The sequence below is a fragment of the Solanum verrucosum genome, unplaced genomic scaffold (assembly GCF_900185275.1).
Source record: "Solanum verrucosum unplaced genomic scaffold, falcon-dt-bn FXZP01000056.1, whole genome shotgun sequence".
Lineage (NCBI taxonomy): Eukaryota > Viridiplantae > Streptophyta > Magnoliopsida > Solanales > Solanaceae > Solanum > Solanum verrucosum.
Window position 1 is genome coordinate 388,804 of NW_026020072.1, and position 17,899 is coordinate 406,702.

A 17,899-nucleotide genomic window follows, 5' to 3' on the forward strand; every position below is an offset into this window, starting at 1 on the left:
CAATACGGTGATTTGGGACACCTCTTATGAACGCAGTGAATCTGTCCCAAGATCTACTCACAGAATCTCCAGGTAATGCTACAAAATTGTTGACCCTATCTTTGTGATTGAGCTTCTTGGACACAGGATAGTACCTTGCTCGAAACACATCCGTCAGTTGGTTCCATGTAATGATTGAGTTATAAGGAACCTCAACCATACTGCAGCATTTCCTGTCAGTGATAGAGGGAACAGTCGTAATCCGATGACATCCATATCCAAGTCTGGTCTGGCTACACAACTTTTGCAAACCACCCTTAGCTTGGCTAAGTGAGCATGTGGGTCCTCCGATGGCAATCCTGAGAATAAGCCCATTGCTGTAAGCATCTGCATCAAGCTACTAGTCACCACAAATGTGTGCCCTGGAGGTAGAGGGGTAAGGACAATAGGTCCATCAGAGTCTGCTATATTGACATTACCCCGATAGTTGTCATGTTGTCGTGGGCCTGGTGGATCTTGCACCCTAAATGCATCTCCCAATTGATTGTCAGCTGGAACCTGGTTGTCCCTACCAACTACCATCGGCTGTTATAACTCAACTGCATCACTTGGATTTCCTCCGATAGGACTAACTGGATCTCCTGGATTGTTCATTCTTCCCAAGGTGCGGTTCAACTCTGGATCGTAAGGAGTAAGTGGTTCACCCTCGCTCCGTGTACTTGGCATACACTAGAGTCAGAACCTGAGAGAGACAAAAACAAAGAGAAAAAGTAAAATTAGGAAATATTTGACTAACGTTCAATAATGTAGTTAAAATAAATCTAAAAGCCAAATGACCTCGGTAGCAGCGCCAAAATTTGATATGCTCAAATTACACTTCCCTAAAGAAGCATAAGCGATCGTTATCAAGTAAAGAACCTAACTTGTAGGTTGGGGTCGATCCCACGAGGAAAATGGTTTAGACTTTGCTTTAACCAACAATTATATTCAATTAGTCAAATTACTTCCAAAAACAAGTAATTAAAAGGGTTTTTTTTTTTGTGAAACAAATCGTAAGAATTCAATAAGTAATAAGTAATCAAAAGTCAATTTTTGGTTGTTATCAAGATGAAAGAAATAACTAGGGTATACGTGTTTCCCACAAGCTCATAACACAATAATCCTAATAATAGCAATCATTTCCTAGTGTACTATATGCAAAGTGATAAGTTAGGTATCTCTAAATCCCTGGTCCAGCATCTAGAGAATTTCACCCCGCACCTTCGTCTGGCTACGTGTGTATAATTTACTAACCCTTACCTTTACCTCATATTAGACATCATAATCGATGTTTGGCTCAGTTATTACTTCGCACCAATCGACACTAGCCTATTATATAGTATCACACTAAATCTATGTTGATAATTCTTTTCTTGTTGATTACCTCATTGGTTCGGCAAGTAGCAACAAGACGAGTTCTAACACGTGCACTCGTTAAAAAGACTTCTAAACGAAAGAATTATCAATGCATGCAGAACACTATTCAAGTATTGCTTATTTACTATTCATACTTTGTTAATCACTCATGGTTCCCACAACCCTAGTTGTGGGGTTTAGGTACCCATAATCATATGAACATAATTCATTGTTATAGATGAAAGAATTTTGAACTTACTTGAGAAGAATAATAAACCTAGAAATTCAACTTGAATTGCAACACACAAATCTTCAAACCGAACTTAGGAAATTAATAATTGCTAAGTTTGCAAGAATAATCTCCCAAGTCACAAAATAGAACTAACGTAATAATGTCTAACCCCCAAAAACGAGGTTTACATGCCCTATTTATAGAAAACAAGTCCTAAATTAAAAGGGAAACAAAATAAGGAAAGTTTGTTCAGGGACGCGTCTTCATTCTAGGAGACTGACTCACGAACCGTCAATGGATCTACGGTTCGTGAGTCCCTTCCGTTAGCCAGGACTTAGAGAATATTTCAGCTTCCAAAAATCAGCTTCTTTAAAGCAAACGACGAAACTGTAGTACGGACCGTAGATTGATCTATGGTCTGTCAATCCCCTTCCGTAGCTCCACACTTGGAATCTTCAAAAATCAGGTATTGGAACCCTCACAGTATCAATCTATGGATCAACAGTACGGATCCATCTACAGATTGTCAATGGCCACCGTGGTTCCACACTTGGTCAGATTTCCCTAATTTACCTTTTATGCCTTGCCTGCTGATCTACAACCACCATCTACAGAGCGTCAATGGACCTACGATCCGTAGATCACTTCCGTAGATGCCCTTTTTCTACATTTCTTTCAGTTGTCTCTTTACTTCCGCGCCTGAACATCTCTCCTGCAAAGTATGATAAAAACACATAAAAACCAATACAAAAAGGCCCTAGACACACACAACTTGTAAGCTAAATGTATTAGAAATACCATAAACTCACGGTATATCAACACGTACATTTATTATTTGCTAAAGTGGACCCACTAGCTTAGATCATTTAAGACAATTCTTTGAGGGCACGTAGTTTGGGACAAGGAGATTGCTTCTAGAGACCTGACCTCTACTAACAGGAAGACATTCATCTCTAAGTCATCTCGGTGCTAAGTAAATCCCAACGGAAAAAGACATAATGATCATCAAAATACTTGGTAGGCAACAAGTAAAAACTACCAATCAGTCATAAGTTCATATTAGAATAGCTTCTTTCAAAACAATGCATTCATAATCCTGTAACATAAGACACACACCTATATAAGCATCTAAATCATGATTTCCTTTCAAATGTGAGAAAACCTTTCACAAATTATTGGCATAATTTCATCTTAAAAACTCCATGCAAGGGCTTCTTTACCATTTGGTAGTTGAAAGTTTGAAGAAGAAACTCCATGAGAGAAAGGTTTAAAGCTTAAGCTAAAATTGTGGGTTCTTCTTCTTCTTTGGGACTATTTAGATTGAATTTGTCTGTGTATACTTCATGTATAGTTAAGTTGTATTCAACTTTTTGAGTGTATCATAATATATATTCCGTGCATAGCTCGTGTATAGGTAATTTGTATTGTATAGTGAGTGTATACTTTCTATGCCTTTTAACAAAATATATAGTATATTCATTGTATATTTGTTGTGTCTTTTGACTATTTTTTATGTAAATAAAAACACGGCTATATTTATTGTAAACTAATTACTTTATTCAACAAAACACAGCTTGAATTTGTCCATAGGATTGAGAATGTGCCACGATGAGACTTGAGATAAATTGAATAAAGCAAATCTGAGACATTGACAGTAAAGCAAATCATGTTCCACCATTTTGGAACACTAATATTAAGAGGAAACATTGAGACTTATTGAAACCAACCAGCATTTCAAAACAACATCAAGTGCAAATCAAGTTCTAAAAAAAACAATCTTTACAGGAATCCAACAATTTAGCAAACATTTGCAGCAAACAAGTGATCGATTCGGAACAAGAGACTCTGAGAACATGCTCAACCTGCAAGAAGTTGAATCTTGATCTTCTGTAGTATCCCTGCAACATCTTTCATGTTTGTCCTTCTTGCCGGAGATTCAGCACAACAATCTAATGCGACTTTCATGATTGATGCCACAACATCTAGATCCTTTTGTAAGCGATTATCCATTGGTGTTACCAAATTGGCATCTACAACATCCATTACTGCCTTGGGGAGTGAATAAATCACCCATTGCTTCAAGCTAAGATCTCCCTCAAACCCATTAGGCTTTCTCCTAGTAAACGTTTCCAGTAACATGATCCCATAACTATAGACACCACATTTTATTGACAACAGTCCATCCATTCCATACTCTACGGTCAAACAATTAATTTAAAGATGATATATGCTTTCTTGATAAGGGAAAAAAGACGAGGAAAAACCATTGTTCAAATTAGCAAAAACAAAGAGACGTACCCGGTGCAATATAGCCAAATGTTGCTAAGGTTGTAGTATATAAATCACTCTCATCTTCACCAAGTAGTTTTGAAATACCAAAGTCACTTAGGTGGGCAACCATATCCTCATCCAGTAAGACGTTACTAGGCTTTAGGTCACAGTGAATCACGGGCAACGAGCATCCATGGTGGAGATATTCCAACGCACATACCACATCTATCATTATGCTTACTCTTTGCCTAAAGTCTAGGAAGTAGTTGTGCGAATACAAACACTTCTCAAGACTTCCATTAGGCATATACTCGAGCACTAAAGCCTTAAAATCAAGGTTGGAACAACTAGTGATGACTTTCACAAGATTCTTATGGCGAAGGCTACGCAAAACTTCACATTCTGTATCAAAACTCTTGAATGCCGCTTCCGTTTGCAGATTGAACACTTTAACTGCAATGACAGTCCCACTTCTAAGAACACCTTTGTAAACAGAGCCAAAACCTCCGAAACCAATCAGATTACTATCGCTAAGTGCATCAGTTGGTCGGAGCAGTTCATAATAAGAAATTCTTTCTCGTTCTACGGTGGACAATGAATTAGCTTGTTGAGGAGCTCTTTTACCTCTTCTATACCTTATCCATATAGACACATAGGTGATAGGAACAAATAAAAGTGCAATTCCTAGCAAAAGAAATAGAAGTAGCGATTTTTTTCTATTTGATCTGTGTTTTGATGAAGTGGGGCATGGCGGGACACTAAATCTTGAAGAACCGCAAAATGCTTCATTGTGGATGAAAAACTTACTCGAGAGGTTCTTGAAAGGACCCCCCGAAGGAATTTCACCATACAACTTGTTGTTAGAAACATTGAAATACTTGAGATAGTGAAGTTTCTCGAGAGACATAGGAATGATTCCCGATATATTATTATGAGAAAGGTCTAGGAATTCCAAACCTACTATGTTGCTCATTGATTCAAGTATAGATCCTTGTAAATTGTTGTGCTGCAAAGAAAGGTGCTCCAAATTTTGCAATCCTCCAATTTCTCTAGGAATTCTATTTGAGAATTGATTCATTGACAGATCCATCCGTGTCACAGCCTTTAGATTTCCAATTTCTGGAGGTAAAGAACCAACCATGTTGTTTGACGATAAGTCAAGAACCACTAAATCTTTAAGATTCCCAAAACTTGTTGGTATATTGGAACTCAATTTATTGGAACCAAAATGTATCTCTCTAAGGGATGTGACGTTCCCTAAACAATTAGGAATAGATCCTGAAAATTGATTTTGTCCTAAGTAAATCTCAGCTAAATGCCGCAATTTACAAATGTTATCTCCAATAAATCCTGTAAGTATGTTGTTACTCAAGTTGAACCGCTGAAGATTTCTCAAGTTTCCAATTGATGTCGGAATTGATCCAACCAAGTTGTTTCTAGAAAGATCAAGGAATAATAAGTTGCTTAAGTTCCCAACTTCATTTGGAAGTTGCCCTTTTATTTTGCAACTCCTGGCGGAAAATTTTATCAGAGATGTTGAAAGGTTCCCTACAGATACCGGAAGCATGCCGTTTAATGGGTTCAAAGATAGAAAAAGATATTTTAAATTTCTCAAATTTGATAAGGAAGTAATGAAGGTTAAAAATGAATCACTAGTAAAATGTTTCCCTCCAAGTTTTGGACTTGTAGACAAGGCAAATATCCGAGAGAATTGGGAATCAAGCATGTGAGTTTGTTATCTGAAATCTCGATAATAATAAGTTTGGAACAATTGTAGATAGATTGAGGAATAGTCCCAACAAGATTGGTTAAACTGCTCAGAAAAAGTTCTTCAATGTTGGGTGAGACGAAATCTATGATCGATGGTAGAGTTGCTGATATATTATTGTATGAAAGATCCATTATTCTCAGTCCTGATACGTTGAACGTCTCCGTTGGAAATGAACCACTAAAACTATTTTCCTCGACATGAAATTCCTCTAGCTCAATGAGATTTCCTATCTCTTTCGGTATTTCACCTGGCAGCGAGATCAAATACATTGAGTTTAACTAGTTGATTCAATCTAGCATATTTGTATCACTTGAATACGTACCTCTAAGCTTATTTGTACTAAGCTGTGGAACTTGTATCTTGGTTAAGTTGCCAATATCCCGTGGTAGGGATCCGTTGAGATTGTTAATTGCCAGTGATAAATACTGTAGGGAGGAGATATTGAATATGGATATCGGGACAGAGGCGGTAATCTAGTTTACCTCCATGGATAACTCCACCAAATTAACATGATTTCCGATTTCATGAGGAATTAGCCCTGCAATATTCATAAATTAGCTACAATACTACTAGCGTTCACAAAAAATAAGGCATAATACATAAATATACCATTCAACTTGGCTTCAGTTGATATCTATGCACTCCAACTTTGGATTCCCACAATATGTACTTAAGCTTGAATAAAATTGAACAAATACACACATTCGTCTTACGTGGCGTCCTACATCTCAATTTTGTGTCCTACATGGCGTCCTATGTGTATTTTACCACATAAAACACTTGTTCTACTTGTTCAACTTTATACAAGTTTAAGTGTCTACTTGTGCCACCCTAAAGTTACATTGGAGGGCATATATGTCAGCATAAGCCAAGTTAAAGTGCATATTTATGTATTATGCCAAAAAATAATGTTGTCGGATCATACCTGTGAAATGGTTAGATCCAAGAAGTAATGTCTGCAAGTTACTCAATCTTCCAATTTCACTATGTATTGGTCCATCAAACTCATTTGTTGATAAAGACAATGTTTGAAGTTGCGAACAATTCGACAAGCTTGTAGGCATATGACCATGAAGCTTGTTCATTGATAGATAAAGTCCTTTGAGTACAGAGACACCATTGCATAAACCATTCGGAAGATTCCATGATAAGTAATTGTTCGTAAATCCAATTACTTCAATTCTTTGAAATGTTGAATACTGACAATGGTATAGAACATGTAAGCTTATTAGATTCTACAGCCAATTTGTTTAGGTGGTGAAGATTGTTCATCCATTCCGGGAGGTTTCCTTGAAGGGAATTGTATGAAAGAAGCAAAGTCTCCAACATTGAGGCGTTTGAGATAGACTGAGGGATAGAACCTATGAGATTGTTCCCACCCAAGCTTAAATATCTTAGGCATATGAAACTTCCAATCTCCTTGGGGATTTGACCCTCTAAGGAATTGTATGTCATATCCAAGAATTCAAACTTTGTTATATTAGAAAAAGAAAAGGGGAGGGAGCCGGTGAGACTATTGTTCCTAAGATTTAGATATTGAAGTTGGTGTAAAAATCCAAACCAAGAAGGAACCTCCCCACTGAAGTTGTTGAAACTTAACTTAAGAAACTTTAGCCGACCTAAGCATGCCATTTCTTGAGGCAAATTTCCCCAAAAATTGTTGTTTCCCAAGTCAAGAGAAACAAGAAATGCGAGGTTTCCAAAATCGTGGGGAATCCTGCTTGTAAGAGCCATGTTGGAAAAATTCAAGGACTTCACTCGTTGGTGACGAGAGCCACAAGTGACTCCAACCCAATGACAAACAGAATAGCGGGGGACCAACTTTCATCCAAGAAGTGAAAGGGGTCCGAAATGATTTGAGATTTTAAAGAAAGAAGAGTTAATTGATTGGTGGTAATGTTGGCTTGAGCTCATGGCTGAACTAGCCATAACATAGTGAAGCAACAAGAGAAAAGAGAATAATATTTTTTCCATATTTGCATAAATTAGTAGGAATGATATAGCAAGTATCCTATGGTTTTGAGACTTTAAATAGTGATAATTTTAAGAATATTTGTTTTTTACTATTACTGTTTCTTCAATTTACTCTATCATTTCAATATTGTTCCCAACTTAATTTATTTCTAGTTTAATTATGTAGGCCCAAGGACTTGACCAATTGAAACAAGGGTAACTTACATAAATATACTACATTAAGAAAAATATTTACCATTTATAGTAACAACAAAAACCAAATCAACAAAGTCTTGCAAATCGTGATTGTGGTGTTAACGTGTTTACACAAATTCATGGGAAAGCAAGTAAAATTGTCCTTTAAAATATACTCCCTTTCTTTCCTAATTTATGTGGCACTTTTAATTTTTTGAAAGTCAAATAGTTTAAACTTGACTGGAAATTTGCGCATAGAATCTTCAATTTTTTTGAAATTAAATTTATATATTTGTAAACTATGTAAAAAGTACTACAAGCCACAATAACAGTCAATTCAAAATATTTAAAAGGTATATGAAAATTTGAGGGATAATTCATAAGTACCCCCTAAACAATGACCGAAATTCCAGTGATCACACACCTTAACTTAATTAGGGTCTTATTACCCTCATGAACTCATTTTTTCTATATTTTAGTGCACTTTTTGTGTTGACGCTTACTAACTACATATGTACAACAACCTCCTCTACACACGTGTGTTATTTATTTATTTTTATTTTTATTTTAAATTTCTTATTTTAAAAAAATATCTTCTTATTATCTTTATCTTGTATTTAAATTAAGTCAATACTCATTAAAAAAAAAAATTGCCTTGTATTTAAACTTTTTTTCTTCATTTTTAACCTTCATTCATTGTTTTTCTCCCTTTTTGATTTTATTTATTTCTTTACCTTTTCTTTTAATTTAATTCAAAGATTGTATTTAAAATATGTTAATTTAGAACGGATATCAAAATAAATGAAGAAAGTCAAATAAAATACTATATAAAAAAATTAAAACGTTAAAAATTAAAGGAGAATTTTAATTTATTATTTTTAAAAAATACACATAAATTTTTAAAAATAATTAAAAGTGAAAAGATAAGAAATCAATGAAAGAGAAAAAAAATAAAAAGGTCAACGTGAGGAAGAAATTAATATATTTTACAAAGAAAGAAATTAAAATAATTAAATATATATAAGTTTTAATGTCAATAATTATGTGTACTAACCAATTGTAAATAGACCAATTAAAAAAGGATATGTGTCCAATTTCCCCTAGTTAAGTTTAGGTGGGTCGCTATGATTTCAGTCATAGTTTAGGGGGTCCTTATGCATTATCCCAAAAATTTACGATCAAAGATAGATTTATTTGAATCTCAAAATTTGAAAAGTGTCACATAAATTGAGACGGAAGGAGCAACACTAAACCTTGACTTAGTTTCTTATGTTTATAATTCAGCGCATGTTAGAAACAACGTCAAAATTTGAATTTTTAGTACTAGACTAGTGACATCTTGTGTTAGTTATGATCGGGTTCTAAATTTTAAATTATATATATATTTAGCGAATTTTTAAATATAAATATTAAATTTGAATTAAGGCTACTAAATTTAGTCGAACCCGCGGATAACCTTCTAGCTCCGTCCCAATGCATACCAACACAAATGCGTGTTTTGCTTGTGTGTTGACATATCATGAATTCAACTTCTTGACATTCTCGTGGTGTGTGTCTCACATTATTGAAAATGAGAATGCATAGTCCCAGAGCCGTCTCAACCCCTAGGCCACTAAAGTCATCGCTTGGGTCCCATATTTTTAGGAGCCCCATTTTAAATATTTTTTTTACCTATAAATATTATTTTTTAAAAAAATTATATGTACTGTGAATGCTATGATTTCTACCAAGGAAATTGCATCTGAAATGAATATAGAACCTGAATTTTGTAAGAAACAGTTTGATGAAAATATTGGTAACGAAATCACAAAGTCCCTTGAAATTAGAGTTGATGCTATTTTTCACTTCAAAATAAAATTGAACCAATTGAAGCATATGAAAATATTTTTGGTTTCTTATTTAGTGGTAAATTGAGATCACTAGATGAAGAGAATTAAAAAAAAATATTGATTTAACCTTAAACTTTCTTTAACACATAATAGTTATTTTGATATTGACGGTTTAAATTTATTTTTTGAATTAAAAGTGTTAAGAGAAATAATATATGTGGAAGATAATGATGTAATGAAAATAGTCAATGAAATAAAAGGACTTGATTCTTTTCTAAATATATATATTGCTTGTAGAATAATGTTAACAGTTCTTGTAACCGTTGTCGCAGCCCAAAGAATATTTTTGAAACTAAATTGATTAAATCTTATTTAAGATCAACAATGTCTCAAGATAGATTGAATAAATTAGCTATATTATCAATTGAAAAGGAATTATTAAAACAAATCTATTATAAAACGGTAGCCAATGACTTCGCATCTAAAAAAGCTAGAAATTAAAAGTAGATTTTAAATAAAAGTATATATGATGAAAAATATTAATTATTAGGGCCCCTCTCTTAAGTTTCGCTTCAGGCCCCAATCTTATTGAGTAGCTCTGCATAGTCCATGAGTTGTTAATATCTATTTCTACTGATTATAATTCAACTCCTCTATCATCTCAATAGAAAATTAGTAGTTTCATTTCTAATCTATTGATAGTCTTAAAAAAATACCCCTCTATTTAACTAACTAAATATAATAAATGTAGATTTGCTTTTTTCTTCTTACAAATATTGTTCATCAAGGATGTAACCGGAATCGATCCAATCAAGTTGTTTTCAGCTAGAGCAAGGGTTTATTGAATTGTTTAAGTTACATCCATGCACTTTCGATTTGTATTTTTGATAAATAGTTCAAGTATGAAACATGCAAATAAATGATACTTCAATTGTGTTTTTGATCATTATCTCTTCTCACTTAGAAGACAAGATATTTAGGAAGTGTTTGACTAAGCTTATAGGTTGATTAAACTAACTTATAAACACGTTTTAGCTTATGTACGCATTTAGTAAATATTCTAAGTACTTATAAACTAAATCAACCAAAAGTCATAAGTTGGCCATGCCTAAATTATTAATTTTCAGCATATGAAGACTTCTAGTTTTATCAAGTCTTTTACTATTTTGTCCTTTTAAAAAAAAAAAATCTCCAAAATAAAACTGGTAAGTTCCTCTTCACTAACTATACATCGTTGCTGTTTTTCTTTACAAGGACACTTTTAGATTTGTAAATTTCTTTTATAAACAAATTAAAGTTATTTTAATCAGTTTAACAATAGAACAACTTATTGCCAAATATGTAACTCTTTATTACTTCCTCTGTCCCAATTTATGTGGCACTTTTCGTTTTTGAGAGTCAAACAATTTAAGTTTACCGGAAATTTGCACATGAAATCTTCAACTTTATCAAATGAAATTTATATATTTGTAAACTACGTAAAAAGTACTATAAGTCACAATAATTGATAATTCAAAATGTTTAAAAGATCTATGAAAAATTTAAGGTCAAATATAAACTTGTTTGAATCTCAAAATTCGAAAAATACCACATAAAATGGGACGGAGGGAGTATCAGTTTTAACACTTGTATCTGAAAATGTAATCTTTTTTTTTATCTGGGTCAGTCCTCAGCACCTCGACTAATTCCATCTTATATCTATCACCTCCCACCAACCACATATACTAAGTAATTGTTAAGCATTAACACTTCCAGACAAATTATGCAGAGGCGGATCTAGATTTTGGAGGTGTTAGGTGCCACGCCGTCCAAGTAAGATAAACGGATCGGTTGCTTCGATTTTGGATTACAATTCAGGTTATTCAGATTTTTATAAACAAATCGATCAGACATGCATGTTAATAATATTTTGTTTTAGATATTTTAAGATAACTAAAACCATTCAATTTGTATTTCTTTTTAGAAATTAGAGGTCTTATTCTCTGAAACTTTGATTAAAAGAGAGATTTTCCACATTAAAAATTTGAGCTTGTATAAATCATCTATTAGTGTTAACTTAATCTATTCATATTTCATTGTCTTTTTGTGTTGTTGGAGATATATAGTAGAGAAAGAATAAAACTTGTAGTTTCAACCTAGTCATCTTACTTAGCAAGAATATCGATGAAGATCGAAAGAACCTTTAAATTAAAAGAACTCTAATAATAATATTCATCATTTTAAAAACTTATATTTTTTAAAAAAAATACTATTTAAATATATTCTTAGAGTAATATTTAGGTGATGTTCATAATTCAGTACTCATTAATTGATAAATAATGCACACGTATCACTCATATCAAGAGATTAATAATTAGTGAAAGAGAAAGTTGAAAAAAATGAAGAATAAATTATGGCAAAAAAGATTCAATTTGAATTAATAAAGAATAACAAATAAATAAGAACAAATGGAAAAAAGAAAAAAAACACTAAAGCACCTCACACATCATGTTTATGATTAATATTGTATGATTCTTTGTCAGATTGTACCCAATGGTGGATTTAGGATTTTAAGGTGGTCGGTGCTCCAAGAAAAACAAATCTTTAAAAAATTCAAAATAACACCATAGTGGGAATTGAACGTGCCCACAACACATATACGACTTGAGCACCCACAAACAACCACTACACCAAGCAACATACTTGTTGCATGGATGCTCACTATTTAGTTTTATACCATTTTTTCAAATTTTTATATAAATATATAGTTCGATACGAGATTAATGGATGCTTGAGCATCCGGAGTCTTCAATATGGGTCCGCCCCTGAAATTATGTCTATAATATGATACTAAACAATAATTTTAAAGTACATTTTACATCAGATTTGCACCTCTAGTATAATAAATTCTTAGTTTTTTTTAATTATCTAGTAGCTCCATTTGTGCAAGATTTGTCTTAAATCCTCCTTTAAGGTGTTTTCTTTTTTTGCACATTTCAATATTTTGTGTTTCACCAATGGTAACTGACCTTCTTTAATGCTGACTAAAGCTTTTAGAAATGACGAGTCATAATTACACTTAATATTGAATATAAAGAACCTAAATAAAGAAAAATAAAGTAAGAAATCATACCTTTTATGTCTAATATAACTGTAATCTCTGTTATTTGCTAATCTAAAATTCTCTATCAACAGTTTCAAAAATAATGTTCACGTGTTCTTATTTTTGTATTCGGGAGAAAAAGACAAATATATCCCCAAATTATCGTAAATGATATGCAAATATGCTTCTTCATACTTTTGGGACATTGGTGCCCCTACCGTCCAAAAACTAGAGCATATATATCCTTTATACTAACGGACATACACGTGTCATAATCTTATCCACCGACCCGACATTTATTAAATATCGAATCGACGGATAAGATTGCGCCACATGTCCCTATTTAGTCTTCCGTTAGAGTGAATGACATATATGCTCTAGTTTTTGGACGGCAGAAACACCAATGTCCCAAAAATATGACGAAAGGTATCTGCATACCATTTATGATAGTCCGAGAGTATATTTATCATTTTTCCCTTTATACTATAATTACACCCCAAACAATATGTAACATTTGATTATTGCAATCTTTAGCCACACCACACAACAATTGTCTTTTGATTATTCTTTTCAAAAAGCAACCATCTCAATCAATATATTTTCTACAACTACTTAAATAGTTATTTTCAAAGCATCAAAATAAATAGGGAAAATTATATAGAATAACAAACATTTAGTATATATTAGGTACTATAGCTACAGTTTAAGAAAATTATAATTCGTGGTTATAGTTTTCTCAATTCTTATTATTCACCTAATTTGTATAATTCATTTGATTTGTATAATTCGGTTACTGATTGTATAAATTCATAATTTTGTATATACTTACTCTAGCTATTTGTATACGATTTATGAAAAAATCATAATAAATCATCCTGTTGAAGATGCCCTGTACTCAACAAAAAAAAGAGCAAGTGCAGAATCAGTACACCACCACAGTGTACTGGTAGGATCATGCGGCTATCCCACTAGTGCAACATAAACAAGTCAAACAATATTATAATCACATGCATATATATCAATATATACAAAATCATCAACATTTCCGAACAACGAACAACTTCACATTTATGTCAAATCATTGGTCCTCTCATGGAACCCAAACCCAAACAGTTAGCATGCCGGGACGTGGCAACCGATCTCATATTTATACCGGAACGTGGCAACCGATCCCATATTTATGCCAGAACGTGGCAACTAATCCAAGTTAGTTATGCCAAAACGTGGCAACCGATCCCATTCACACACCACAATCACAATCACAAGTATATCATCAAGATCATACATTTAAGTCATGATTTCATGGCATTCATCAATTATTTAGCTCATTTACAACAAGTGTGATCAACATTACAACATTCATATATATACACATTTCATAATGAAGCAAGAACAAGCATACATCACACAATCATAGACTCACAACCATCACCTACCTCGAAACAAGCTTGAAACCCTAAGAAACTTGATCCTTCCCTTTCCGAATTCGTTCTGCTTGTTCTTGGTCTACAAACAATCAATTTAGTACGGGAATCAATAAACAATCATTAATTACTCGAATTAATAACAATTTATAAACCTTAGGTCAAACCCATGATTCCAATTATCCAATTTAGGGTTGTTTCCACCATAGAATCTATAACAAAACCCTCCCCCATAAATATTCACCCATTCTATTACGTTCTACGGATCGAAAAATGGATTCGGGGAGTGAAAAACTTACCTTTAGCCTTAAGAGTGGTGAAAAACGAGTAGGAGTCGCCTGGGAGTCGTTCCTTGGCTCAAAAAGTCAAAAAATGCATAATGAGGTCGTTTAGGGGTTTACTAACGACTTTAATTCACGTTGGGCCCGCCACAACTGCCACCACCCCGCCACAACGGCCCCGCCAAAATGGCAAAACCCAGCGCCAAAGCAGCATTCTCGAGACAGAGAGTTATTTCAAGAATTTCAAAATTCCCATTTCACAAATCACTTTTAACCCACGATGCTCTGTAAATACCTTTTTACGCTAAGATCAATTTCAGAAGTTCTACTCGCCCGAATTCAATTCCATATAGTCGTACGGTTTCCTTAACGAGTTATCTAACTACTCATGTAATCAAAATCATAAATGATTCACCCAATTGTTATCAGATTTCCCTACACCTCAATAACTCCGATTTTGTCCAAATCTGGACAAGGTTGGGAAAATCCAAATACTACGAAAAAGTTTTTCGGCCCCAAATTTTCTCCCGTTGGCTTTTCTATAACGACAGAAACATGTCGTTACAATATATACCAATTTGCCCGTCACTCGTCCCCGAGTGACAAAACTTAGGAAAATAGGCTAAGGAAGGAATGTAGTAGTACCTGAACCGACGAACAATTGGGGATACTTGTCTCGCATGTCTCTCTCGGTTTCCCAAGTAGCTTTCTCAACTGGACGATGCTTCCATTGAACTTTCATGGACTTAATCTCTTTGGCCCTCAACTTGCACACATCACGATCAATGATTGCAATCAGTTCCTCCTCATGTTGGAGGTCCTTGGCTAACACAATTGAGTCCCACTTAATGATATAATCCCCGTCACCATGATACCTCTCCATCATGGATACATGAAATACCGGATAAACACTTGATAAATTAAGAGGTAAAGCCAGTCTATACGCCACCGGTCCCACACATTCAAAAATTTCAAATGGACCAATGTATCTAAGACTTAGCTTACCCTTCTTACCAAATCTCATCACCCCTTTCATGGGTGATACATTAAGAAGAATATTTTTCACCGGATTGAAACGTCATGTCTCTTACCTTATGATCCGCATACTTCTTTTGTCTACTCTGGGCTGCTAGGAGCTTGGCTTGAATACTCCTCACCTTATCTTGAGCATCCTTCACTAAATCAATCCCCAAAGGTTTCACATCGCCAGCCTTAAACCATCTTATGGGTGATCTACATCCCCTCCCATAGAGTGCCTCAAATGGTGTCATATCAATGCTGGAGTGATAACTATTATTATAGGAGAATTCACACAAAGGTAAGAACTTATCCCAATGCCTTCCAAAATCAATCACACATTCCCTCAACATGTCTTCCAACACTTGCATAGTCCTCTCTGACTGTCCGTCTGTTTGTGGATGGAGGGTTGTACTAAAAGTGAGTTGTGTGCCCAATTCATCATGCAATTTCCTCTAAAACTTGGATGTGAATTGGGTACCAGGGTCTGAGATGATAGAGAGGGGCAAACCATGCAACCTCACTATCTCTTTCACATAAACTTTAGCCAATTGTTTAGCATTATAATCTATTTTTACCGGAATAAAATGGGCTAACTTGGTCAATATATCAACCACTACCCAAATAGAATCAAACTTTCCCAAAGTCTTGGGAAGACCAACCACAAAATTCATGGCTATTATTTCCCACTTCCATTCCGGAATTGACATTCTTTAAAGCAAACCTGCAGGCCTTTGATGCTTATATTTCACTTGTTGACAATTTTGACACTTCGCCACAAACTCCGCTATGTCTTTCTTCATGCCCGGCCATCAATAAATTCACTTCAAATCTCTATACATCTTGGTCACACTCGGATGAATAGAATATCACGAACCATGAGACTTCGCCAGTAATTTCTCAATCAAGTCATCTACTTTAGGAACACAAATTCTCCCTTTAAAATTGAGCACACCATCCGCATCAAGAGTTCTCTCTTGTGCCTTACTAATCACAGTCTTCTTTCTAAGTTCCTCCAAATTCTGATCTTCAAATTGTTTGGCCTTGATCTCTTCAATGAAAGTGACCCTTACCTTAATACTAGCTAGCACCCCACCTCTTTCTGAGATGCCCAACTACATGAACTTAGACTTTAAGGTTTGAATTTCTTTAGCCAAAGGTCGCTTGGCTACTATTAAGCAAGCTAAACTACCCATACTTACCGCTTTTCGACTCAAAGCGTTTGCCACTGCATTAGCCTTTCCCGGATGGTATTGGATAGTCACATCATAATCTTTAAGTAACTCCATCCACATTCGCTATCTCAAATTCAGATCCTTTTGAGTGAACACATACTGCAAACTACGATGATCACTAAACACTTCACACTTAACACCATAGAGGTAATGCCGTCATATCTTAAGAGCAAACACTACCGCTGCCAATTCTAAATCATGTGTTGGATAATTCCTCTCATGCACCTTCAATTGACGCGAGACATAAGCTATAACATTCGTATCCTGCATCAACACAGCACCCAAACCATAATGTGAAGCATCACAATAAACAATAAAATCTTTACCTTCAACCGTAATGCTAGAATATGTGCGATGGTCAAAAAAGTCTTGAGCTTTAGAAAGCTCTCCTCACAATTTGAATGGTATCTCCTTTTTGGTCAAATTAGTCAAGTGTGTGGCGATAGAAGCAAAGTTCTTCACAAATCGACGATAATAGCTAGCGAGCCCAACAAAACTCCTAAATTCCATCACAGAGCTAGGCCTAACCTAATTCTTAACCGCCTCAATCTTTTGGGGATCTACCATTACCCATTCTTTTGAAACTACATGCCCTAAAAAATGCAACCGATTCAACTAAAATTCACACTTAGAAAATTTAGCATAAAACTTTTGATTCCCAAGAACACCCAAAACACTATGAAGATGGTTGACATGCTCTTCCTCACTTTTCGAATAGACCAAAATATCATCAATAAAGGCTATAACGAACGAATCAAGAAATGGTTTGAACACCCCATTCATTAAACTCATAAAAGTTGCAGGCGCATTGGTCAAACCAAACGACATAACCAAAAACTCATTGTGCCCATAGCGAGTTCTAAATGCCATCTTGGGCACATCCTCAGGCCTAATTTTTAATTGATGGTAATCGGATCTTAGATCAATCCTAGAGAAAATTGATGCACCCTGCAATTGGTCAAAAAGATCATCTATTTGAGGCAAGGGATACTTATTTCGACTAGTGACCCTATTCAATTGCTGATAATCTATACACATCCTCATGCTACCATCATTTTTCTTAACAAACAAAATTGGGGCACCCCATGGGGAAACACTAGGATGAATTAATCTTTTATCAAGAAGCTCTTGGATTTAAGCCTTAGGCTCTCTTAATTCTGCCGGAGCCATGCGATATAAAGGGATAGAAATGGGGCGCGTACAAGGCTCTAAATCAATGCAAAAATCTATATCTC

The 17,899-nt window shown here is 34.6% G+C and overlaps 2 protein-coding genes across 3 annotated transcripts in view; both read right to left on the minus strand.

Moving 5' to 3' along the window:
• The window catches only part of LOC125823898 (uncharacterized), an 897,951-nt gene that overhangs the window by 291,492 nt on the left and 588,560 nt on the right, over positions 1–17,899 (minus strand). The gene's annotated exons all lie outside the window — the stretch shown is intronic.
• Positions 3,464–17,899, minus strand: part of LOC125823908 (probable LRR receptor-like serine/threonine-protein kinase At3g47570) — a 30,937-nt gene continuing 16,501 nt past the window's right edge. Inside the window, exons 3-9 of the mRNA XM_049503273.1 lie at positions 7,221–7,365; positions 6,574–6,847; positions 6,131–6,186; positions 5,971–6,073; positions 5,647–5,895; positions 3,905–5,425; positions 3,464–3,801 (exon numbers count right to left, since the gene is read on the minus strand). Coding sequence (XP_049359230.1) covers positions 3,464–3,801; positions 3,905–5,425; positions 5,647–5,895; positions 5,971–6,073; positions 6,131–6,186; positions 6,574–6,847; positions 7,221–7,365 — 2,686 coding nt within the window. The remainder of the gene's footprint in view (positions 3,802–3,904; positions 5,426–5,646; positions 5,896–5,970; positions 6,074–6,130; positions 6,187–6,573; positions 6,848–7,220; positions 7,366–17,899) is intronic.